This window comes from Pezoporus occidentalis, unplaced genomic scaffold (assembly GCF_034315485.1).
Source record: "Pezoporus occidentalis ecotype Australia unplaced genomic scaffold, CSIRO_AGI_Poc_V1 ctg229, whole genome shotgun sequence".
Classification (NCBI taxonomy): Eukaryota; Metazoa; Chordata; class Aves; order Psittaciformes; family Psittacidae; genus Pezoporus; species Pezoporus occidentalis.
In genome coordinates this window covers 507,568-531,426 of record NW_026914169.1, presented here as the reverse complement: position 1 = coordinate 531,426, position 23,859 = coordinate 507,568, and the positions used below count along the sequence as shown (strand labels likewise).

Here is a 23,859-nt window from a genome sequence, read left to right as displayed (position 1 = left end):
TAAAAAAAAAAAAAAGGCAAAAAACCCAAAACAACTAAACAAAAAAGAAGCATCTTTCTGCTTTGTCGTAAATATCCGTGTAAGGAATGGGTTTGGTCCAGAGCGGAGGTCAACACAGGAGAAAGCTGCTTGGGTGTTGAGATAATGCTGGTGCAATTGGGAGAGCTGTGGGGCTGGCACTGGGCTGCATGCTGGAATGCTGTGGGTCATGGTCCCGCCGATGGAAACCTGCGTCTTGAGGGGCTGGTACCTGGTGGGGTTGGGGCTGTGGTGGTGAAAGGGCCCTGATAACATGTACTCAAAGTTTCTGCATCCTAAAACCACCAGCTACCCCTGCAGCGGTAGAGGAGGCCATCTGCTTAGGTGATGTGCTCAGAGCATCCTGAGGGCTCTGGCACGGTCCCTGGGCGTCACTGTCCTCATGGGTGATGTCCATCCCTGCAGCAGAAGGTGAGTGATCATCGTTGGCCTGGTATGGAGCATTCCTGCGCCCCAGCTGCCAATCCCCCGGCACAGTGTGCTTCCTTGCAGGGTTTTCTTGGGAGCAGCGCAGTAGCATGCAGGCATTTCACTGTCCCAGGGCTGGCTGCCCCCGGCCTGGTCTTTGGTCTATGGCTGCTGAGTCTTGTGCATTCCCAACAGTTTGTGGCCACTCGCCGGCAGTGCCTGCTCCAGCCTGCAGCTGTTCTAGGCCAGCATGAGGCCAGTCCTGCAGTGCGGCCCCTACGGAGTGTGCTGGTGTGAGTGCAGAGGAACCCTCTGTACCCCAAACCTTGCAACTGAGGGGAGCATCTTATCTCACCTGCAGCATTGAAGGACACTCTGGGCTCTCTGTCTGGCTCCAGGAGGGACTCATGCTTTGTTTTTCGTCTGAGTACAGGTGACCGCCGCAGGCGCAGGGGGACGCTGCCCACTGGGAGAGACACAACCCAGCCCCACGTTATGGTTACCCAGCCCCATTGCTTGACTCTTTCCCCCTTTCTGCCTGAGAGCTCAGGCAGCCAGGCTGCTGCAGGAGCCAATCCCAGTGCCAAGTCTCCCATGTGATCTTCCCGGTGCAATGATGTCATCATCCATCACCCCAGCACCGTGGATGGCCACCCATGAGCTGGGACAGGTAGCACCACCAGGCAAAAGAATGCCACCGAGCCAGCACCTCCCTCCTCTGGTGTGGGTGGGGTGTGAGGGGTGCTCGTGGTCCTACTCCAGCCCCCACTTACTTCCCAGCTCCGCCAGGCACTCGGGCTCCCTGAGCTGCTCCTCATGAATGGACACAGCTCGGCGGCCGATCCCCCATGGCACTGCCAGCCGTGGCGTCAACTGGTTGTCTGAGAAGCAGTGGGAATGGGGAGCCTGCAGCACCCCAACCTCACTGGCAGACCTCTCTACACCCAGTGCTGGGTCCCTTTTTGCCGTCATTTCCAAGGAACAGGCCAGCAGTGGGAAGAAGGACCCCATGGGCTCATACATCCTTACCTTCAGTGTCGGGTGGTGTGGGCAGGTGGCTGCTGGCCCCTGCCTCCCCGCCGTGGCTGACCCTGCGTGGCAAGGCCACCGGCACACTCCGACCCAGCCGCGGCAGGCTGCTGCTCCAGCCCTCCCGGGGCCCCAGCTCTGGCACCGTGCTGAGATCGGCCAGGATGAAGGAATGCCGGGGCTGCTGGGAGCTGGTGCCCTGCGGCTCAGCGGGAAGCAGCTTCCCAAGGGGTCTCCAGGCTGGCTGGGGTTCCACCACGGCAGCCGGGCTGTGGAACGGTGTGTCTGTGGGGGGTGGGACAGAGCCACGGGTGTGCAGTAAGGATAGAACCATGGAATAAGTGAGGTTGGAAAAGACCTTCAAGATCACCACATCCAACTGCTCCCCAGCACTGACAAGGCCATCACCGAGCCATGTCACCGAGGGCCTCGTCTATGGTCTGTGAACACTTCCAGGGACAGTGACTCCACCATTGCCCTGGGCAGCCTGTTCCAATGCCTGAACACCCTTTGGGGAAGAAATTGTCCCTAACATCCAGTCTAAACCACCCCTGGTGCAGCTTGAGGCTGTTTCCTCTGGTCCTATCCCTTGTTCCTTGGGAGCAGAGACCAGCCACCTCCTGGCTCCATCCTCCTGTCAGGCAGTTGCAGAGGGCGATACAGGCACCCCTGAGCCTTCTCCACTCCACTGCCCTTCTCTGGACCCGCTCCAGCACCTCAGTGTCTCTGTTGTCTTGAGGGCCCAGAACTGAACACAGGATTCAAGACCCCAGGGGATGGGATCATCCTATGTGCTGGGAACCAGTCTGCAGCCACCCCAGGTACTGGTTTCCATCCACTGTCACCAGCACTGGGCATTGTCCCAAGGGTGGGTCCCTGCCCAAATGCCCATGCCTGTGCCCAGCAGTCCCCATTAGCACTCCTTGGTGCTAGCAGAGGGGATAGACCCCTCTGCTCTGGGGGCTGGTGTGACCCTCCCATAACCCACTTCAGTGACTTACCTGTGGACATAGAGTGCGTGCGGACCTTCAGGGATGGGGGTGAGTCTGCAGAGCTGTCCACAATATCCCCTGCAAGCACAAGACACAAGCCAGCATCAGTGACCTGGGTCTGCCCCATGCCACCAGCACCAAGTGAGAGGGAGTGCTGGGGCCCATAGCTGGGAGCCCAAGGGGACATGCCCGTGCCCACCCATGGGTGCCAGGGGGAGGATGCAACTCCTCACCATCAGAGCCAGCTTTCTTGATCTCGCTGTCTTTGCTCTGCAAGGGGAAATAAACCTGGTGAGGGGGGGTCAGGGTGGCATTACCCTCAGGGATGATGGATGCAGAGGGCAGGGTGCTGCTGAGCTCTGGGGTGGCTGCAGGGGATGGGTGCACACAGGGAAGGAGGGACAGACAGACACCATGCTGTGAGCGGGAGTCCATATTTCGTTCCCCTTGAAGAGGGTTAGGTGACAGGAGAGAGGGCACGGGCAGCAGCGGCACAGGCACCCCCACCCCATGGACCACCGCCTCCACCCACCCTTTGGGTGCAGGATCTGTCCTCTACCTACCTGCTGCTTCTTGCCCTCGGCAGCCTGGCCCTTGGTGATGCCGATGCGGTGCAGCATGACCTGCACACGCTGCTCAAAGGAGCCGGGCAGCTCCCCGTAGCTCTTCTCCAGCTGCCTCTTCTGCAGGACACACACAGCCCTGCCAGAGGCACAGCACCCACCACAGCACCCACCCAGGTCCCCAGCCCCAGCCATACCCCTGAGTGATGGAGGCATGGCCACAACCCAGCCACCACTCCAGTGTCCCCATGTGGTGCCTGGCAGACCCCACCACCTGGGTCTGCCTGGAAGCAGCACCCACCAGGTGAGCGGAGCAGCAGCGGTGGCTCGGTGGTGGTGCTTACCTTGTCCTGCCTGACCCCCAGTGCGTCCTCATCCTCCCCGGACAGCAGTATGAGTGACTGGGATTTGCCCTCCCGTGAGTACTTGGGCCTGATCCGGCGGGCAGAGCCAGGGGTCTGGCAGTGCTCAGGCTCTGTGCGGGGCTCGGCAGCGAGCTCCCCCTCCTCGGATCTGCTCAGGGGCTTCCCTGCCTCGCTCGCCTTGCTGGGCGCCCGTAAAATGTCAGTGAGCATCGAGCGCCTGCTCCGGGGGGCGCCCTCGGGGTCCTTCTCACACCTCGAGCCCCGGCTGGATTTGGGTTTCTTGAAGGCAAAAAAAATCCCGATTTTCTTCTTGAGGGTGCGGGAGCTGGAGGGAGCCAGCGGGGCTGATCCAGGGCAGGTCTCTGGAGCCGTGGGGCTGGAGGGAGATGGAGCATTGGGAAAGGTGAACTCTGGGCTGCATTTCCTTCCCCCATCCCCTCCCACCTCTAAGGGATGGATCTAGACCCTGGAAATCCCACCTGAGATGATGTTCCCAGCATGGGACCCTGTAGGTGATGCCCCACTGCCTTCCCAGTCTTATGGCCATGGGGTGCTGGACACATTCTCTGCCCCATGGCTGCCATCCCAGCCCTCTCCCATCAGCCTTGCCCTCGGTAGTGCCCCTGAGTGCTATGTTTCCCCCAGTATCTCCTTGGCACTGGGACCATTTGTAGGGAAGGTGAAGGCAGGGGTCTTGCCCAAGCCCTGGGGAGGGGTGCGGGGCCATGAGCACCCCCTGGGCTTACGGCAGCTCCCCTGTGATGAGTCTCTTGCCGAAGAAGTCCTCCAGCCCCTCATCCACGCGGGTGATGCTCCTGTCCTCGCTGTTCTCACAGGCCACGGGCTGCACCTGAGAGCAAGTGCAGCTATCAGAGACTTCCACACATGAACATGTGTCACCCATACCTGTGCACTGACAAGTGGGTGCCCGTGCAGGATGGGTGCTGGCACCCTCTGTCTCACTGTGGATCCAGCATGAAAGCCAGACCATGGTGTTATCAGCTGCATCCCAACTCTAATCATCCTACTGCATCCCTGGGGCATCAGGAACTCCTGACAACTGTTTGCCCTGCCTGATAGCCTGCTGCACCCTGCTGGGTGCCACGTGTAGGGTGCTGGCGGCTCCACACACATGTATGGCACTCCTACATGCTCAGGCACCCCTGTGCTGCACACAGGTAAGGTGCCTCCTCCCCTCCTTGACACATGATGGTAAAACTTGCTGAAGCCTTCCTAGGGCTGGGCCAGGTCTCTGACCCCACTGTCCCCATGGGAGAAGCCTTTGGCAGAGATGCTTTCTCCATCTGTGCTCCAAGGGAGGGACACCCATGCTGCTGTGGGTGATGGATCATGTGACCTGTGTGGACCCACATCTGCATCCTTCAGGCTGGTGCTTATCCTCAAGTCCAACCTTGGAGTGCCAACACCACCTGCATGAAGGCTACCCACTCCTTCCCCATGGCAAAGCATGGGCCAAGCCTTGCACCATGGCACCTGCCTCACCCTGGCATGTGGCACTGCACTGGTGGCTCCCTATGGGTGAGATGGAAGTGCTCCACCACCCGTGGCATTTCAATCCATAATGACTTTTCATTATGGCTGGATTGATGCTGCTCAGGAGCTGTTCCAGCCATCTGAGATCTGCTCTCCCTGTCATGTTGCATCTGTCAAAGCCTGTCCTTGCTCAAGGCTTGCCCAAGAAAGAAATGGCTCTTGCCTCTCCTCCGGCCCTGTGGTTCCACCATTGTCCAAGGGCAAGCACTACTGCAGCCATACAAGCCAGGGCTTTCCAATGGGTGGAAGGATCCAGCTGCATCATGGTGGCATAGTGACAAGGTAATGCCAGCAGGATCTAGCCCTGGGGACAGCGACGGAGCCGGACTCTCCACTGACTGCACCCAAAAGTTACTTTTTCTTGGGGAAGGGGGTTGAAAAAGCAGGATCCCCAGTGCTCAACATTTGACTGGGGGGGGGAGGGGGGGGGTGTATATCCACCCTGCTGTGTCCTGCAGAGCCCCACATCAGCATCATCAGGAGCCATAGTGGCTGCTGGCACTTGAGAGACGATGGTTTTGGATGAGGGGGAGCAAATTAGGAGGAGAGCAGCATCTGAAGCCGTTGCTGAAGGCACTGGCCCCTCTGCACCCAAACTCTGCAGCTTTCCATCCCTGCTGCTCCCACCGGCTGGCATCTCCCAGTGGGCAGCAGGAAAGGGGATGAAGGATTTCCCTCACCCCTTCCCAGCTCCCTCTGCCCATGCTTTTGGACTCCCCCCTCCCCCGAGGAGGATCCGGCAGCAGCCGAAATGCAGGATAATAAACCAGCGGCAGCTTCCCGCATCTCATTTCCCTGTCTTGCCACAAATACCAGCTGCAATAACCCACCCAAGTGACAAAATGAAGGGACACCCCCCCCCCCGAAAATCCACCCTTACCAACGGTTTGCTCCCTGCTTACATTGGGCTTGCTGGGCGGCTGCTTATGCCGGCGGTTGGGTCGGGGCCTGGCTTTGGTGCAATGCTCCAGCTTCTCGCCGGCAGTCGGCAGGTCCATGAGGGATCCGGCGGCGGTCGGCAGGTCCATAAGGGATCTGGTGGCGGCGGTGGCAGGCTGCGTGGAGGGGAGCGAGCCGCTCGCAGGCTCAGCATCCTTTGTGGAGGCAGGGCGTGCCGGCGCGGCGGGGCTGAGCGACGGCGGCGCCCGGTGAGCTCGGAGCCCGCTCGCGTCCCTGCCTGCCGCCGGCTCCAGCTCCGAGACACCTACCAAGGGCGAGAGGGTCCCGGTTGGCAACCAGCCTCTCCAGGCCTCATCATCATCGTCACCATCATCATCACCTTCACCCACCCGCGGAGGGTCAGCGTGGCCCTGGCTGTGCCGTGGGACGGAGCGTAGCCGTACCCAGCCAGAGCTTGCGTGGCTGCTCCCGGGACAGCAGCTTTGTGGCGTAGCCAGGGATGGATCCTGCTGCGGTCCCTGGAAGTGTGTGTGCATGGGATGCTGGGGGGATGCGGAGGAAGAGGGAGGGTGGTGGGGGAATGAGGAGGGAGAATGCTGGGGGGATGTGGGAGGGGAGATGCTCGGGCAGAAATCCCTGCAGCAAGTAGCAACTGTGTGGTGCAAGTACCACCAGTGCCGGCCCCAGGAGCAGCACCCACCAACGCACAACCATTTGCTCTGCAGGCAGCTCCTCATCCCCCCAGCGGATGGGAGGCAGGATGCTGCTGGGCTTGGGGACATCAGAGGAAACCCAGGTGCCAGGCATGGGGGTCCAGTGCAAGCTCTGCTTCAGCCAAAGCCAAACACACATCACAGGGAAAACCCGTAGAAGCCAAAGTTGCCCATCAGCTGCTCATTACCTGTGCCCCCCTAAATCCCCCCAGGCATGCAGGGCTCAATGAGGCAGCATCAGCAGCACCATCTCCTCCCCTGTGCTGGGTCCCAGGGTGCTGGGTGGCTCGGTGAAGCCCATGCTCAGGGTGATCCGTGATGGGTAAGGGGGAGATGCCACAAACCTCCCACCCCCTCCCTATGGGGAGGGATCCCACTGCTAGCTGACCCCCAAGACCAGCAGAAGAGCCAGGTTCAAGGTGATCTTTGCCTATGGACCCACACCACAACACTGAGAGAGACTCCCCAGAGGGGACAGGCAGACCCTTGCCAGGCACTGCCCGCTGCCTGTAGCATCATCATGGCTCTGCTCACCACCATGGGGGCCTTGCCCATCATCATGGGGCTCTGCTGGCCCCCCCTGCTCTGTCACACCCCGTGGCCATGGCACAGCACACCCTGTGCTGTGTCAGAGGGAAAGCTGCAGAGTGATCTTACTTCTTACGCTTGGCGTGGGCCGGATGCTCCTGAAATGCTTGGTTTTCCTCCGCAGGGCCATCTTGTACTGCAAGGAAAGAGGGGTGGTGGTGGCTTCAGCACTGGCAAGCTGGCCATGGCAAGTGGCATCCATGGCATGGTGCACCAGAGCCACAGGGATGGGTGCAACCCCTCCATCACCCCCAGGGCTGCATCCCTTCATCTTGGTCCAGCACTGAAACCACACATGATGCCAGATGTGTTGCTTTTCTGGTCAGAACCCTGTGCCAGGTTGGATCCCAGTTCCCAAAGCAACCAGAAAAGCCTGGACCACCACAAGGACATGCTCCCAGTGCCAGCAGTGCAGGCAGCATGGCTGGGCAGGCCAAAAGTGCCATTTCCCAGCACTAATTGCCTTGGCACTGCCCTAGGGGGGTGCTGGGGGTAAATGCAGCCCCGTTAAGCCTGGCATCATCCGTTAAGGCGGATAAGAGGCGGTTATAGCCAGGCATCATGCAATGGCAGCGGGGTCAGACCCTACCTCCTCTGCAGCAGGGTCAGGAGGATTCCTGCCCCTTGCCAGTGCCACGGCATCATCCTCAGCCAGCTCTGGCAGCAGCGCGGGGAGGTTGAGCCCCTGCTTGGGGAAGCTCTCCACCTAAAACCATTAGGAAGCGCTTTGATTATCCCCAGCCGCCCTGTGTGCTTCGTGCAGCTCCATTCCCTGCCTGTGGCCGGGATTTGTGAGCGGATTTAGGCCTGATTAGCAGGCTGCCAGCCCCAGGCACGAGCAGCCAGTGCCCAGCTTCACCCTGGCACCCCCCACCATGTGGTGGCTTCACTCAGGACCTTAATGCTGCTGTGACTGCACTGGGAGAGGATTACTTGGTAGCAAAACCAACTTGAGTGGGAATTGTCCTGCTTCCCAGCCAGCAAATCCGTGACCATAACAGTAGTTGGTGCTTGGGCAATGCTGGGGTACCCAGACCCACATCCCACATCCCATTTCCCATTGCCGAGGTGCTGGCAGCTCACCAGTTTGCGCTGGGCAGTGAGCAGATCTCCCAGCACAGCATCCATAATGCAGTCGGCCACGGCGGAGGTGACAGACAGCTTGATTTCACTGGGAGCAGGAAAAAGGGTGTCAGGGCCATCACCCATAGCCCTGCAAGCCACAGGGCGAGCCCCCCACTAACAGCCTTGCTGGGTGGATGCACTCAGAGGGACACCCAGGGTAACACCATGGGCTCCTGCTTGCTGGGATCAGGAATGGGAGCAGGTACTGTCTGGGGTGAAGAATGCAAGTGCATCCCCTCATTTATGGTCAGGGCTCCCCTTTGACAGCCACAGGGGTGTGCCTGCAGGAACATCATGTCATGGGACTTCCCTAGGGAACATTGAACAAGATCCAAACGGGAAGCAAAACCACAGCTGGAAAAACATAGCAGCAGGACCCAGCACACCATCACATAAGGAAGGGAGCAGTTGGTATGGAGTTCCTCAAATCCTCATCTAAACCCATGGGTGAGAGCCAGCCACCGAGTGAGAATGAAGAACAGCACATCACCCACCTCAGCTTGCTGAAGACATCAGTGACCGTCTGGTCCAGGACAGTGCTGAGGTTGAGGTGGTCCTGGAGGTAGATCCTCTCTGACATGGCATTGACCAGCTGGTCCCTGACTTTGCTCTTCTGCACCACAGCTGGGCACAGCCTGTGCACTGTGTCCAGCACTGCCTGCATGATTGCCTGGAGTTTGGGGAGGAAAGGGGAGGTTTTGGTATCTTTTCTATCAGGATTCATGTGGAGATGCTATGTCTCTTATCCTTGGGCTGAGGACAACGATCATCCCATGCTGTTGGCAGCTTCCTGTGGGTTCCCACCTGGATTTCCCGGCCGCAGGTCTGTGATGCCTCCTCCGTGAGACACTCCAGCTTGTGCTGCAGCTTGCTGTTCTGGTATGGGCTATTTCCTGCTTCATACAAGAGGGGCAGGATCTGCCATGGGAAGAGAGACAGTGTGGATCATCCCATGCCACTTCATTCTTGCTTTCCATCCTTCCATATACAGCCCATATCCGTGGCTGCCCCATGGAAGAACATTGTCTACAACAACTGGGGAGACCCAGCCACCTTCTATGTGGGTCAGGGTTGGGCATCATGGCCCCTCAGGGTCCCTGTGTTCCCCAGATGGACCCTCAGCTGCTCCCCACTACCCACTGACCTTCAGCCCCTTCATGCAACCATGCTGCTGCCCACATCAGGGGAGACCCTTTCTCATTCTTTTCACCACCTTTCCACCGTCAGTACTGTCCTCTTAAATCCTATCATCTCCACTGGATTAAGTACCCAGTGGGGTACCAAAAGAGTTGGGAAAAAAGAAAAGGAGGTGGTCTGAAGAGAAGCAGAGGAGGCAAAGGTGTGATGAGAAGAGAGAAGTGGGATCAGGAGGATCAGCCCAGGGCTGACAGCACCAGGAGCCACCCAGCCAATGCAGTGGCCTTCATCATGGGCTGATAGAGCATCCTCATCACTGGACTGTGCCCATCTAGTGTGGGATGACGGGGTCCCAAGGAGGGTCCCCTCTGGGATGTGGGGAGAGTTTCTCACCAGTATGGGCATCTGTGGGTTTTGGGGTGTGCCAAAGCTGGAGCACCTGCCTCTCCTATGGAGGGTGCATGAACAGGGTGAGGGCTCTTGCTGAAGAGGGACTGCATTTGTAAACCCCAATCGCAGGGAGTGTATGCAACTGTATGCCCCTGGGGGAAGGTGATGAAGGACATGTTGGGCCTTGTTCTTGAAGGGGACTCAGAAGTTCACAGCTTGCCCTTGGTGATGTGTGTCTGGGGCATTGAGGGTCTTTGTGTTCCGTGGCTGGTGGTTAATTATGTCATTAACTAGTTGATATCCCGCTTCGATCCCACATGAAAGCCGGGTTTGCTGTGGGGTTTCCGCTGCAGCAGACTCACACTGACGGAGAGGTTGGCATTCCTGATAGCCTCCTCAGCAGAGACGATGTCCTCCTCCACCTCCCTTCCTACGCACATGCTGAGCATGTCCACATGCTTCTGCACACTCAGGCAGGTCTCATTCACCATCTGGAGTTCAGAGAGGTTGCGTTATGACCCAGAGCAGCACTGCCGCTTTCCTTCCTCACCATCATTTTCCCAGAGGATGTAGTGATGGGGCAATAGGGGCACAGACAGATTGCAGCCCCCCAGAGCATCCTTGCCTAATAACTGGGGATACCATATGGTCCCATGCAAACCTGTTCAGAAGAGGTGGTGAGGATGTCGTTCTGCGGCCGTGAGGTGCACACAGGCAACCGGTGCCGGAGCTGGTTCCTTGTCAGGCAGGACTGGAGCTGCAGTGGGCAGGAGGCCATGAGCAGTGGGTGTTGGGGCACCCAGCCCCATGTCCCCCAGCCCGTGTCCCCTACCTTGTGCACAGCCTGCTCTGTCTTCTCGGGATGGCTGCGGTATGCCTGTGCCATGTCACTCATTGGCAAGGGCATGCATTTGAGGGTGTAGTTCCTGTAGGAGGAGAGCCTCATGTGGCCATGGTGAGCCTCCATCAGCCTCATGGGGCTCATCCCCACAGTACATGTCCCCACAGACATAACACTCCACCCAAAAGCAGCCCAGACATTGCCCCATGGTCCAGCCCTGTAGATGGATTTGGTGATGGTTTGCCATCACAAACCCCAACAGGGCAGCGGTGACCACCTGCCCAGGTTCTCCATCCATCCCTCTTTATTCACACCTTTAGAGGACTCGCATGGCCAGACACCAGATCTGATGGTGTATTTGGCAGGTGGACAACCTCTACCCATCTTTCATGCACAGGGAGGAGGGGAGTGTCACATCTTCACCAACAGCAGATCCCCCATGCTTGCTGAGGGTTGCCTTGTCTGCTGGGTTAGGATGCAGAGCCGTGGGAGACCCTGAGGTGGGTAATGAAGGTGTCATCACCAAATTGGTGGCAGGTTGCTTTGCTGGCTGCAAGGCCGAAGCTGTGGACCAGCTCCCTTGGGACCTGTACACTGCATGATGCTGCTTCACGGGGACAAAAGGCCCTGTGGATGGTGACATCCTGGTGCCATAGGTTCTTTTGCATGGTGGTACAAAACACGAGGACCAAGCATCTCCTTCTTTACCTCTCCAAAGCTTGAGCCACCTCCAGGAGCCCATGAGCAGTTGTGTTGTTCCTGTCCCAAACCACAGTCCTGCAAAGAGAAGGACCTGAGTGAGCCCTGCCTGCACCCATAGAGCCCCAAGGAGGGTGCGCATCCATGGATGAGCCAGGAATAGTGAGCCCAAGGCTGACTCCAGGCACAAGAAAGCCTAGAAATGGGGTAAAAATCTGAACCTTGATATGCAAAACCTAAACTTGGACTTTGGAAGGGGCTGTAAAACTACCTGAGCTTTGTGTTGATCTGCAGGGCCTTGGCTAGCATCTTAGCCCCTGTGTCCCCCATGGCGTTGCCGCTGATGTCCAGAGCGGTGAGGCTGGTGTTACTGCCCAGGGCACTCAGCAGGACGTTGGTTCCCAGCTTGAGGCGTGATTCCGCCACTGAAAGGGACTGGAGGGGCTAGAAAGGGGACAAGGAGGGGGAGAGGTGGCCAGGGCACATCAGGACATGTCTCCCCTGCAGACACAGCCAGCATCCCTGTCTGGCAGCCGGTGCAGGCAACTGAAGCTAGATTTGGAGAGCCCAAGTCACACTGAACCCCAAGAAAGAGGATAGTGATCGGTGCTGAGGCAACCCCCTGGATTTAGTTCAGATCCCTGGCAGGCAGCAAGGAGGAAAGAGGGTTTTTTTGGGAAGCTGGGCTGCAGCCAGGTTACACCAAGCATCTCCTCTGTTCCTTCAGCCAGACTCAGGCTCCCGCTTTCTCAGATGAACAGGAACTGCTCTCGCTTCTCTGTCTGAGCATCTGCTTCAGACCCAGGAGAATAAGAGCAGAAGGATTTGAATGGCAGCAGGAGGGAGGTAGGTTTGCTCTCAGCCTGTGCTGGGAGGGATCAGGACAGCACCCAGGCACAGAGGATGCAGGATGGGGTGATTGAGGACAAGCTGGACTTACGCAGTCATCCTCCTGCGTGAGCTGGACAATGCGGTGCAGGACATCCAGCAGCCCTTCCCTGTGGGAGAGGCAAGGCGAGGTTACACATGCATCTCCCCACATACCCCCAACCACAGGGGAGCAGGCAGAGCTCCATCCTCTCTCCTCTTCTTGCTCCAAGGTTGTGACCTATCCCTGTCATCACATGAGGACTGTGCCAGGAGCAGGAGATGGAGCCCCCGTGGCCCCAGGCTCCCCACTGGTCTGGAGCAGGCAGGACCATGATCCCTGGCATTCCCAACCAGCCCATGGGCAGAGAGAGTCAAGGTGGGTGCAGGGTGCCAGGATGGCTCCTGGCCCTTGTGCTGCAGCTTTGTGCTTACTTGGATTTGATGTTGAAGTTTTTCCCCAAAGACACGTGCCTAATGGACTTGCTTCTGCCAATGGAGAGCACCAGCGTCACCATGTCAGGGTCAAAGCCTGTGAGACACGGGAGAAACTCACCAGGATGTTAGGATGTTCCAAGCAGTTCACAGAGGTGACACCAAGGTGGTCCCTTGTAGGAGACCTGCAGAGCCATCAAGACTCACATACAGGACTGTCGCTCCTGCACAGAGCTTATCTACTGGGAAGGCAACAAATAGAAGCATATTTTGGCAAGGGTTGGATGAAGATTGTGGGTACAGGAGTGAGCTTTTGGAGCACTGCTGGTATGAACAGGTTTTTGAAGGACTCCAAACCTTAGTGTTCTTAGAGCCATCTGGCTGTTGAGCTGCATGGTCTGCTTTAAGGTTTGGGGCCTTTCAGATTAGGAGCTGGTAGAGGTAATATTTGTGATTAGGATTACTCATCCATGGTTTTGGAGGCCATGATAGGACAAGGTTATCAGCAGAGGCTGCAAACTCCTGCAGAGTAGTGGGAAGAGCTTCATAGAATCCCGGACTGGTTTGTGTTGGAAGAGACCTTAAAGCTCATCCAGTTCCCACCCCCTGCCACAGACAGAGACACCTTCCCCTAAACCAGGGCCACCACCACCACTCCCCACGTGGGATGCAGCTCTAGAAAGTGGTGGAAGAGGCTTGGCATGCTGGGAAGGACATCAGCAGAGGAAGAAGTGCACATGTAAGGACTGCCTGCCTTGGGGAAGGTTGGTTTTGGGATTAAGAACCATAAAAGCCTGATAAGGTGGTAATTTCTCAGGCATGAGCCCACTGCTGGCCACTGGGTGCCTTGATCCCCATGAGACACAGCCTGTAGTGCTGCAGCTTCTGCTGTGGAAGGATGTTCACAGGTGATAAGTGCAGCTTAATGCTGCATTAGTCAGTGCTGTCAAGAAGCAATGAGTGCAGCAGACCCTACCCATTTCCCTGGGGACTACTACAAGCTCTCAAGATGCCCCCGGGGCTGGGCTGGTCCATGGTGGCTGAACCTGCAGATGGAGGGGATCCTCCCCCAGGTGGGGATGAAGCAACCTACCGTTGTCAGACAAGTCCAGGTCACTGATGGAGCTGGCAACTGGAATGAGATCCTGGATGACTTGTGCCCCCGCTGATCTCAGCTTGGGAGAAACAGCAAGACATCAGTACAAGGGGAAGTGGAAGCCCTGCAAATGAGATCCTGCCATCGGGAGGGTCACCCCAGCCCCACGGCAGACAGGGGCATGGAGCTTCCCACACAGGTAGCAACCTCCTTGAGCACCACAATAGGACCCTCCAGCTAGGCTATGGGTGCTGGCTCTCACCTCGCAACTGCTGAGATCCAGGCGCAGGTCACTGATGTGGCTGTTGTCCGCCAGCCCTTGCAGCAGTGCCCTGGAAAAGCCACCAAAGCCACCCATCAGTGCAAGCAACGGAAGCATCCGCACCAGAGGTGGGAGCGGGTGCTGGAGAAGACATCATAAAGTCACAGAATCAACCAGGTTGGAAAAGACCTTCAAGACTGCCAAATCCAGCTGCTCCCCAACACTACCAAGGCCACCACTGAACCATGCCGCTGAGGACCTCATCTACACAGTTTGTGAACACTTCCAGGGATGGTGACTCCACCACTGCCCTGGGCAGCCTGTTCCAATGCCTGCCCACCCTTTGGGGAGAAATTGCTCCTAACATCTAGTCTAAACCTCTCCTGGAGCATTGTTCCCAGAGTTCTCCCCCCCACTGCCTCATCCATCCTCCTCACCAGCCCTCTTAACATGCAGAGTGTGCTCCCTTTGCAAGACCATGCTCACCCTGAATCCGTTCCCCTTCGTGGACCCATAGTTCCCTCTCACCTTACAGCATCTGCTGGCAGCTTGGTGCCAGCCAGGGAGACGTGCCTGAGGGCGCAGGCCTGGCTGAAAAACTCCTTGATGCCAGAGGAGGTGGTTTTCACCCTCCTGAAAAGGATGGGCACAGAGTGGCATCATCTGCCACCTGGCACCCACCTGGGTACCACAGTCCCCTCCCTGCTGTCCCAGGGCCTTACTTGTGGGAATACACGTTTTTGGAGAGATCCAGATGGGTGAGGCTGGTGTGGCATCCGTGGACCAGGGCTCCAAAGAGCTGCCGGGGCGGGGGGGGGGGGGAATGATGTAAGCTGTGTTGACGAAGGCCCAGCCCCTCACACAGCCCAGGAATGGTGTGGGGTGAGCTATCAGGGATGCTAAAGGGGTCTGCCCCATGCTAGGGCTCCCCTCTTTCTCCTGCTGAGTCCCAAGGCCCCCAGCCTGCCCGTGGCAGTTGGCACAAAGTGGGAGATCATTGGGCTGCCCCCCCAACACACTGTAACCACAGCCCTGCGTCAAACAGGATGGGGTGGCAGCACCTCCAGCAGCACAGCATGGATTTGGGGATGGATCATTGCTGGGACCCTCTCCATAGGTACTCACAGTATCCAAGGGGCAGTCCGTGCTGGCCAGGCTGAGATGGGACAGTGAGTGGCACTGTTGAAGGAGGTTCTGCAGTTTCTGTGGGCAGAGAGGGGTCAGTAGCTTTGCCCAGGACCCTGAACCCCCCTCCAGCCTCCTGCAGCCCATAAATCTCATCTCCAGCCTGCCCTCTGTCTCCTGCAGAGCACAGGGATGAATCTGGCTCGGGGGGACCCAGACCCACACTGCTCACATCCTGGCTCCATCTACCACTCTCCCACAAGCAAATGCAGCAGGATGTCCCCAGTACATCCCCTGCTGCTCCGGGGTGGGCAAGGAGGGGATGCGAATGTGAGTTCCCCATCCCTTGGGTGCTGAAAGGCAGGATGCAGACCCAGGAGACTGAAGCCATCCAAACCATGCTGGGGACACAGCCCTGACAGTGTCACCCAATCACAGCACTCACACTCGTGTCATCCCCAGCCAGGGAGCCAGGGTTTCCAGAGAGGTCCAAGTGCCGGAGGGAGGATCCGATAGCTTTGTTATCTGCGAGGGCCTTGCATAACATGCTCATCCCTGCTCGAGGAGAGGAGGAGAGATGAATGTCTGAGTTCCCTGCAATGGGGAGAGCCGTGGAGCAAAGGAACGGGCACTTCCCTACAGCAGGACATCGCATCCCTGAAGATGCCCTTTCCAATGCGTTCCTGCAGCCCCTTTAACCAACCCTTTGGTGCCAGCTTCACCCCAACTGCTGCCGTGCCCAGCCTTTCACCAGCACACAGGCAGTGAGCGGGATACTGGGCACTACCTTTGGCAGTGAGCATCGTCCTGGCCAAACTGAGGCTTTGCAGACCCTTGGGACACCTCTCCACATGCCGGCTGAAGGCAGCGATCCCTATGAAAGAGCAGAGAGCCCTGAGGTAAGTGTGCATCACATCCTAAGCTACAGCCTGAGGGCAGGGGGAAACTGCTCCTGGGATCCAGACTTGAGCATCAGCTTTCACGGTGAGGTTTAGACTGGAGATGAGGAACAATTTCTTCCCCAAAAGGTTTTCAGGCATTGGAACAGGCTGCCCAGGGCAGTGGTGGAGTCACCATCCCTGGAAGTGTTCACACACCGTATAGATGAGGCCCTCAGTGCCATGGTTCAGTGGTGGCCTTGGCAGTGCTGGGGAACGGTTGGACTTTATGATCTTAAAGGTCTTTTCCAACCTGGCTGACTCTGTGTTTCTAAGTTGGGTACCTCTGTCTTCCAGCTGGTTGCCATCAAGGTTAATTGTGTGCAGGACAGAGTCTGGATGGTTGCTGAGTGCCTGGGCCATCTTCTGTGCAAAGTCCCTGTGGGGAGAAGGGTCACCCATCTGACCAAGGTACAGCCACCTCCAGGACACATGGCCAACAACCCTGCATCGTTCTGGGGATGTGCCATCAGCTCCTGCCCCCATGGAAGAACCACCTCCATCTGGGGAGCCAGCAAGAGAAAGCAGAGCATCTCCAAGGGTGGGTGATGTTTGCTGGCCTCCAGGGTCTCTGCACCCAGTGAGCATGTTTTGGAGGGGATAGGTACCAACACCCCCCCTAGCACAGAGGTCCATGGACCTCTCCACTCCATGCACATGAGGGGACCATCTCCAGGCTGCCAAGACCATGGTCCTCCACCCTGCGACGCCTTTGCTTACGCTTTTAATCCGCTATTTTCCAGCACCAGCTCCTCCAGCGTCACAGATTTGCTGAGCATGTAGAGCAGCTGCTCCGAGATCTCCTGGTTCTGGCAGAGGACAAGGGAACCCTTGTGGAAACCTGGACAGCTCCAGTGTGCCCAGAGCCACAGCATTGGCACGTACCAGCCTGAAGTCCTTGCAGGAGAGCTTGGTGAACCACAGGTTGAAAGACAAAGCAGCCACGCTCAGAGCCACGTCTCTGCAGGGTGACAAGGACGAGGGAGTCAGGGCCAGGCTAGGATAAGCCTGGTCCCAGATGGGTGCCCCAAGATACCCAACCTCAGGATGCCCAAATACAGTGTTCAACAGGGCAGGACTGGGGACCCACGTGGTTAAAACAACCCACAAACATAGCTCAGCTTCCCCGAATTATTCCCTCAGGGAGAATAAAATAAATCAAACTATTTTCATGCCTCTGGCCTTTTTAATTGCGTGTAAAGAACAATACAGGTCTTGCTCGGGTGGAAACAAGTTTCTTTTTGACTTCCTGGTCCAAAGAAACCTCTAAAACCATCTCCTTTTGGCTAGGTGAACACAGATCCTGTTTCCCAAAACACTCAGCCCAGAACCTCGACTCCAGCCCCGCAGCTGTCTTCTCGCAGAGCTGAGTCCTTGCTCCATCTTTCTTGGGATGGCGATGTGGCTGAGAGCTCTATGGGGACAACACTGGGCATTGCCTGAGCTCATGGCTCTGCTATAAGATTATCTGTTATCTATTTTGTTAAAATCATAAAGCTGCATCATTATAAGATTGTAACAGATGTCTGGGGTGCTGGGGGTGGGCAGCACTGACTGCTTTGCATATGGAAACCCCTGACAGCCACGAGTGGTAAGAAGCTGCCGTGTCTTTTGGGTTTCACCTCCACAAGCAGCTCATGGGCTTAATTAAATGTTAAAAATGAAGAGTGATGCTGCCCAACCTGCTGGGACCATAGCCTCATGGGATGGGGCTCACCACATTTGGTGAGCCTGCAGATGGGGTGGGCCTGAAGTGTCTAAAGTGAACAAAGCTTCTAGCATGAGCAGAGGATTGAGTTGGGCACCCCTGTCATGGGTAGGGAGGATGAGGACAAGTGCTGGTGTGGCATGGGATCCATGGGCAGCACAGAAGGGCACTCACCGGCTCTCCAGGTGGCTGAAGTCCAGCAGGTTGAACTCTCGGCAGTCCTGGCTGTGATAGATGTTGTCCACGTCCTGCTCAGATGGGTGGACACATGGATCAGGCTCAGCACATGACGGTGGGGAGGGCTTGTGTGCCCAGTGTCACTGGAGAGATCTGAGCCATTGGGGATCCTCCCCTGGGAGCCCCTTGCATAAAGCCTGAGCCTAACCCCACCCTGGTGCTGTTGCTGGCAGGGCATGCGTCCCAGGTTAGTGGCATGGCTTGGTGGGTGCTGGACCACTCGTAGGGACTGGACAGCAGAACGCAAAGCGCCCTCAAGCTGGTGGGAATGGGGTGTAGGGAGAGTTGGGCTGCAGTCAGTGTCCCAGAGGAAGAGGAAGACCTGCCATGGTGTGGTCCCAAAGGGGTTCTCCTCTGCTAGGGACACCCAGCAAGGCCACAGGTTTCCAGGGGCTCTCCTTAAGTGGCAGTCTGGGAAACAACTTGGTCCAAAGCATCTCATTCCCACTTGCACTTTGATTCCACCCCACTGAGGATCAGAGATAACTCAAGCCAGGCAAAACTGCATAAGGCTGCTGAATGGAGGCACCCATGAGCATCCTGCTTCCCTGCCCACCAAGTGACACACGGCCACCAGCTCTTCTCCATGGGACAGAAGAGCTTACCCACTGGATCTCCTCGCGGAAAGCAAAACCATTGTAATCACACAGAGCAGCGTAGGTCTCCGAGAACCCCCCTGCAGAGAGAAGGGAGTTTGGTGGCAGACCTTCCAGTGGGAACATGGAGGAGACCCTTGGGAGGAGCATGAGGCAGAGGAGGGATGGTGGGAGCTCTCCCTTCCCTCCTCAAAGAAACCAGAGTGTCCTGTGTGGTCTGCTGCTAGCCCAAAAGTGATCCCACAGCCCAGGGGGCTGTATCTTGCTTTCCTTGATCTGTGTAGATACCAGGCAAGATGCATTGCTGTGATGACAATGGAGGTATCTTCATACCAAGCTCCAGGAAAAGCCTCTGGCTCTGGAGCCATGCTGTATAAGACAGGTGAAGCATCCACAGCTGCATGTCCTCATGGGTGGGCACCAAGCAACCTTGCCTCACAGCCATCTTGCTCCTCTCTGGGGAACTACATCCTCTCAATCCTACTCCTGCCACATAGGATGGAGTGGTGGGGACCAGATCCCACTAGCAGGGCTCCTTCTAACCTAAGCCACCATGGATAGCTTGACAGCAGAGCTCATGTTGATGAACACTGAGCTGTGATGGCCCTCAGTGTGCTACAACACAACACGGGGAGGTGCTGGGGGCTCACCACAGGGTGCAGGGCTGCTCTGCAGCATCTCCTCCAGTGAGTCCGTGATCCACTGGATCCTCTCATACAGATTGGGTGGGAAGTTCTTGAGCAGTGTCCTGGGAAAGGACCAGAGGGGTGTGTAATGGTTGGCTAGGAGAAGAGCATCCCCCCCACTTTATGCTTAGCTACAGCCCTTGTGTGTAGGGCTGCCAGAAACATCTGGATATGATCAGGGAGCAGGGTCTGGCCTTCACCACAGGTGGTTTCTGCTGTTAAAAGGGGGTAGTTTGAACCCATCAATAAGCTGAGAAAGTTGGGTCTGTCCAGCCTGGAGAAGAGAAGCTGCATGGAGACCTCGTAGCAGCCTTCCAGTATCTGAAGGGGGGCTACAGGGATGCTGGGGACGGACTCTTCTTCAGGGAGTGTAGCGATCGGACAAGGGGTAATGGGTTCAAACTCATACGGGGAAAATTCAGGTTAGATATAACCTGTGATATAGGTTAGATATATTCCCTGTGAGGGCGGTGAGGCCCTGGCACAGGCTGCACAGAGAAGTGGTGAACGCTCCATCCCTGGCAGTGTTCAAGGCCAGGTTGGATGGAGCTTGCTGACATGGTCTAGAGTGAGGCATCCCTGCCCATGGCAGGGGGTTAGAACTGGATGATCTTTAGGTCCTTTCCAACCCAAACCACTCTATGATGCTATGATCCTATGACACCCTATGTGGGGCTTTTCTGAGCAAAGAAGTTGCTCTGGTACCTGCACAACTACCCTTGAGGAGCAGAAGACCCTCACCCAGGAGATGAGTCTGGAAAGACCTTCTTAAGAGACATGGTGACATGGATGACAAGTTGCTCCAAATCATCAGAGGACATGAACTGGAAGGCATGAGATGCTGTATCTGTTTCTATGACAACCTGTAGGGTGCAGAGGGTGGGAGATGTCCAAGTGAGCTGGCAGCACAGTGTCCCCAAGCCCCCAGACACAGCAGTGACAGCCACCAGCTCCTTGCTGCAAACACTCAGGCGCCGCTTATAAACCCCACCTGAGCACTTGAGCACAGGGGAGGCTGCAAGCACCAAGAATTTAAGATAAAATACATCAAAGAGATCAAAATGTGCTGCAATAAGGCAGAAACCTCCTCCAAATTCAAGCCAAGCTAATGCAGCAGCAGCCCGAGACAGCAGGGTGAGAATAGCCTTGACCCTGCCTCAGCTGGAGGACAGAGGTTTCCCCCCTGAATTTGTCTAATTGGGTTTTGAGACTTCTTTAGTTCCTACCAGGAAAAAAATCCCATGGCAACACGCTCCCTGATTTAATTACAGGCTGATTGAGGTGTGGGAGCAGGATGAGTTATCTGCTGGCATCACTGGAGGATGGAGCTGCCACCGCTGCCTGGGGCTCTGCCTGCAGGGTAACAACCCCTGGCTCTCCCATAGCTCAGCCAATGTCTTCACCCCATTCACCCTGGGCTCTCACCCCCAGCACCCCTCACTCTCTACCCAGCTCCCCTTTATTTCTCCCCTGCAGCCATGCAGCAGAAACCCTGTTTGGAGGCTGGGGCCATGGGTGCCCCTGAGGCTTTAATGAGCAGAAGACAGACAAGAGGTTAAGGAGGACCATGGCCCTGTTTTGGCTGACACACCCAAGCCAGGGCACCCATTCCTCTCCTCCACAATTCCCACATGCTACTTCTGCCCCCTGCTCACGCCTCCTCCTAAGAGGATTACTGGGATTTAAAACACCCTCCTGCTAAATTTGTCTTTGCCTCTGTAAGCCAGCAGCAGCTTGTCACCTTGTCCCTGCTGAGCTGAGGTGCTACGGTCAGGCACTATCTGCTAGAGGGGAACAGGCACCCACGCTCACCCCCGCACCCGTGCGCGTCTCCCTGCACCTCCAGCCCTGAGATGGTACCCATGGCAAGGCCATAAGGGGATTTCTTTAGGGGTGTCTCAGAGATAAATACCCTGTGGAGCTCTCACACGTTATCACTGGTGACCCTTGATGTGCAATGGGGGGACGGGACAGCCCCAGGCTCCTCAGTGAGCTCCAGTTCAGGGTTTGCCATGGCGGGTGGTGGGTCCCCAGAGGGGTTTGTCCCAGTGTTTGGTGCCACTCACCAAGCTGGGCTCTTGCACTGTCATCTCCCTCACCTCCAGGAAGCTGAAGCTGCTGTGAACCTGTGGGTGAGAGGAGCAGGACTGGATCCAGCACTGATGGAGAAGGCGGATCCAACAGTGCACCTCAGCTCCCTCCCTTCATCATGGCCTGAGGAGTGCCTGGCCATGCCCCCCAGCCTTTATGAGCCCTCTTCCCCTTCACCCCATCCTCATCCTCATCCAGGGGGCTTCCCAGACCCAGACCCTCCTGGGACCCACTCATCACTTACCCTCACTGGCAGTGTCACTGGCAGCACATAGGCTCGCCAGGGCGTCAGCACCTAGGCAGGGGATATCAGTGTGACATTGGAGTCACAAGAGACAGTGGTGACACAGGAGCCACCCCTGTCCCCTGTTGCAGCCGTGGAATGGCTGGGAGCTGGCCTGGGGAAACTTGGAAAGCAGGAGCCAGGCCAGACTCTGCACATACCAAGATGTAGTCGTCATACTTGGATTTCACCTGCAGCTGGACGCTCATCACCAGGAGCACCTCCTTTGTCCCCAGGAAGGTGGTGATGCCCTCTAAGAAGATCAATGTCTGCATGAAGTGATGGGACACCCCTGTCCTCTCCTGCCAGCCCTGCTGTCCCTGGGGACACCATCCCTTGCATCCCCACCTCAATCAACCCCTCTCCACACACACCTGATGGTTGCTCTCTCAGCTAAGCCACACTGCACACTGGGTTTGGGTCTTGATTACCACTCAGGTGATAAATCCACCTCCCCGTCATATTCTGCAGCCATGACCAAGCACAAGGATTTGGGGCCACTGGTTTACACTCACATGTTGCCTTGCTTACTGGGAGCTGGTGCTGAGCAACAGGAGGATCATGGATTCTCTTCCATCCTTCCCAAATATACCACTGGAGAGCAACTCTGCACCCAAGTGCTTCCTCCCCACAGTGCACCCAGAGATTTATTCTGCATCTCCAGTTTTTGGGGATGCAACCTGCACAGGCGGTCATGGTACCAACCTCTCCATATCTACAAACCAGTCACTGTGGACCAGTGTGAGTATTGCTTGCAACCTCTTCTCATTCCCAGCTGAGAAACAGGACTAGAACCATAACTGCCCATCACCATCCAAAGCAACAGGTTTTCATGACGCTGAGCCCCCGTGTTCAGTGGCTTGAGCCACACATCCCAGGAGCACACCATGGTGGAGCTGGATCATGGAGATACAGCCATCTGGCTCCTTCCTACCCCTTGTTGGAGCTGATGAGTCTGCAGGACCCAAGAACTTTTGCTTTTTCAATCAAACGAGAGAATGCCAGGAGCAAGGGTACTTTGCACCCCTCCTGTGCTGCTGGGGAACTGAGGCTGTGCCTCCCCAGGGAGCTGCACCCACAAACACAACAGCTTCAGCTGTGCAGAACCATGTCCTTGAGGAGCCAGGGATGCTTATCTAGGGATGCTTCTGGCCCAAGCACCAAAATCAACACGAGCTCTGAGAACAACAGCAGCCTTGTGCCTCACACCCTGCCTGGACCCCCCTGAACCACAGCTGCTGCTGCTGAGGAACCGGAAAGCATCTCTGCCACCCCCAGCACAGCAAACCTGGGCTGAGGAGGCCCCATACCACACTGCCCACATTCATGATGCCCTGGCAACAGCGATGATTTACCTTGGATCTCGGTGGGGATGGCTCTGTGGGATGCGGCCATGGCTCGGTCAGCGTGTGGGTGATGAGGGGCTCCCAGCAGCATCCCTGCGCGTTGTGGGGAAGGCGCTGGCTGGGAGGAAGCACGGAGGTGCCTCCTCCCCCTCCCAATGCTCACTCAGTGCCTCTTCCTGCCCCGTCATAGGAGATTTGCCGCCTGAGCAAAGAAGCAAAGCGAAAGCGATGGTGCCCACAGCCACTGGCATCACTGCCCAGCCCTTCTCAGTGCAGCTTCACCCGGAGGAGCAGGACACCCCACTGCTGCCTCCCAGCCAGGAGACCAGCACTTCCCCATGGTGCCAGCCTTCAACAGTTCCAGGTCCATGGCCTAACCCTGTCCTGCAGCTCCCTGAGGTGGTTCTGCCTGAAGCGTGAAAAGGGTGTGAAAAGAACAGCTCTACCCTTTCCAGCCCAGCCCCACCATCTCACAGCAGGCATCTGCAATGGGAGACCATCCCTGGCAGTGTTCAAGGCCAGGTTGGATGGGGCTTTGAGCAACCTGGTCTAATGCAAGGTGTCCCTGTCCATGGCAGGGGGCTGGAACTGGATGAGCTTTAAGGTCCTTTGCAGTCTGGGATTCTATGATGGGAATGGGTGCTGGTGCCCACTGCAGGCACAGCTTCTCCATAGCAGGAGTGACTCAAGTGTCATGTCAAAATGACAAAGCTGCTGCCCCAAAGCAAACACAAGGGTCAAAGACTTGGTGGCCTCTTTGGAGCGAACACATCAACCAGTCTGCTGCCACTCTGGACCAGGCAAAGGCCAGAAGCACTCCAGAGTGGAGCAGAAAGCTCTCCTGTG

At 57.0% G+C, this 23,859-nt stretch overlaps 1 protein-coding gene across 2 annotated transcripts; it reads right to left on the bottom strand.

The window, feature by feature from the left end:
• Positions 1–2: 2 nt before the first annotated feature.
• Positions 3–23,249, bottom strand: CARMIL2 (capping protein regulator and myosin 1 linker 2). Of its 2 annotated transcripts, XM_062621167.1 has the most exons (40): positions 23,023–23,249; positions 21,829–21,920; positions 21,629–21,679; positions 21,360–21,419; positions 20,035–20,156; positions 19,258–19,355; positions 18,617–18,687; positions 17,949–18,022; positions 16,952–17,027; positions 16,787–16,875; positions 16,351–16,445; positions 15,916–16,002; positions 15,574–15,683; positions 15,129–15,206; positions 14,726–14,802; positions 14,532–14,636; positions 14,004–14,073; positions 13,739–13,820; positions 12,646–12,742; positions 12,284–12,341; positions 11,615–11,787; positions 11,353–11,421; positions 10,636–10,729; positions 10,465–10,560; positions 10,166–10,294; positions 9,081–9,194; positions 8,771–8,946; positions 8,235–8,322; positions 7,741–7,857; positions 7,221–7,287; positions 5,853–6,154; positions 4,143–4,246; positions 3,376–3,772; positions 3,032–3,151; positions 2,702–2,738; positions 2,478–2,546; positions 1,477–1,761; positions 1,221–1,328; positions 803–913; positions 3–723 (listed from the first exon to the last, which is right to left on the bottom strand). In XM_062621167.1, the coding sequence occupies exons 1-40, from the start codon at positions 23,102–23,104 to the stop codon at positions 569–571; spliced, it is 4,485 nt and encodes a 1,494-aa protein (XP_062477151.1). In that variant the 5' UTR covers positions 23,105–23,249; the 3' UTR covers positions 3–568. The 2 variants fall into 2 exon arrangements, with proteins under 2 accessions (XP_062477151.1, XP_062477152.1); XM_062621168.1 differs by lacking the exons at positions 16,787–16,875; positions 17,949–18,022; positions 18,617–18,687; ... (4 more) ...; positions 21,829–21,920; positions 23,023–23,249.
• Between the last annotated feature and the right edge of the window lie 610 nt (positions 23,250–23,859).

Coding starts and splice junctions, on each gene's coding strand:
- CARMIL2 (XM_062621167.1), bottom strand. CDS start 23,104: ATGCTGCTGGGAGCCCCTCATCACCCACACGCTGACCGAGCCATGGCC. Junction 21,680..21,828: donor AGTATGACGACTACATCTTG/GTATGTGCAGAG, acceptor TCCCCTGCCTAG/GTGCTGACGCCCTGGCGAGC. Junction 17,028..17,948: donor TTCAGCCACCTGGAGAGCCG/GTGAGTGCCCTT, acceptor GTCACCCTGCAG/AGACGTGGCTCTGAGCGTGG.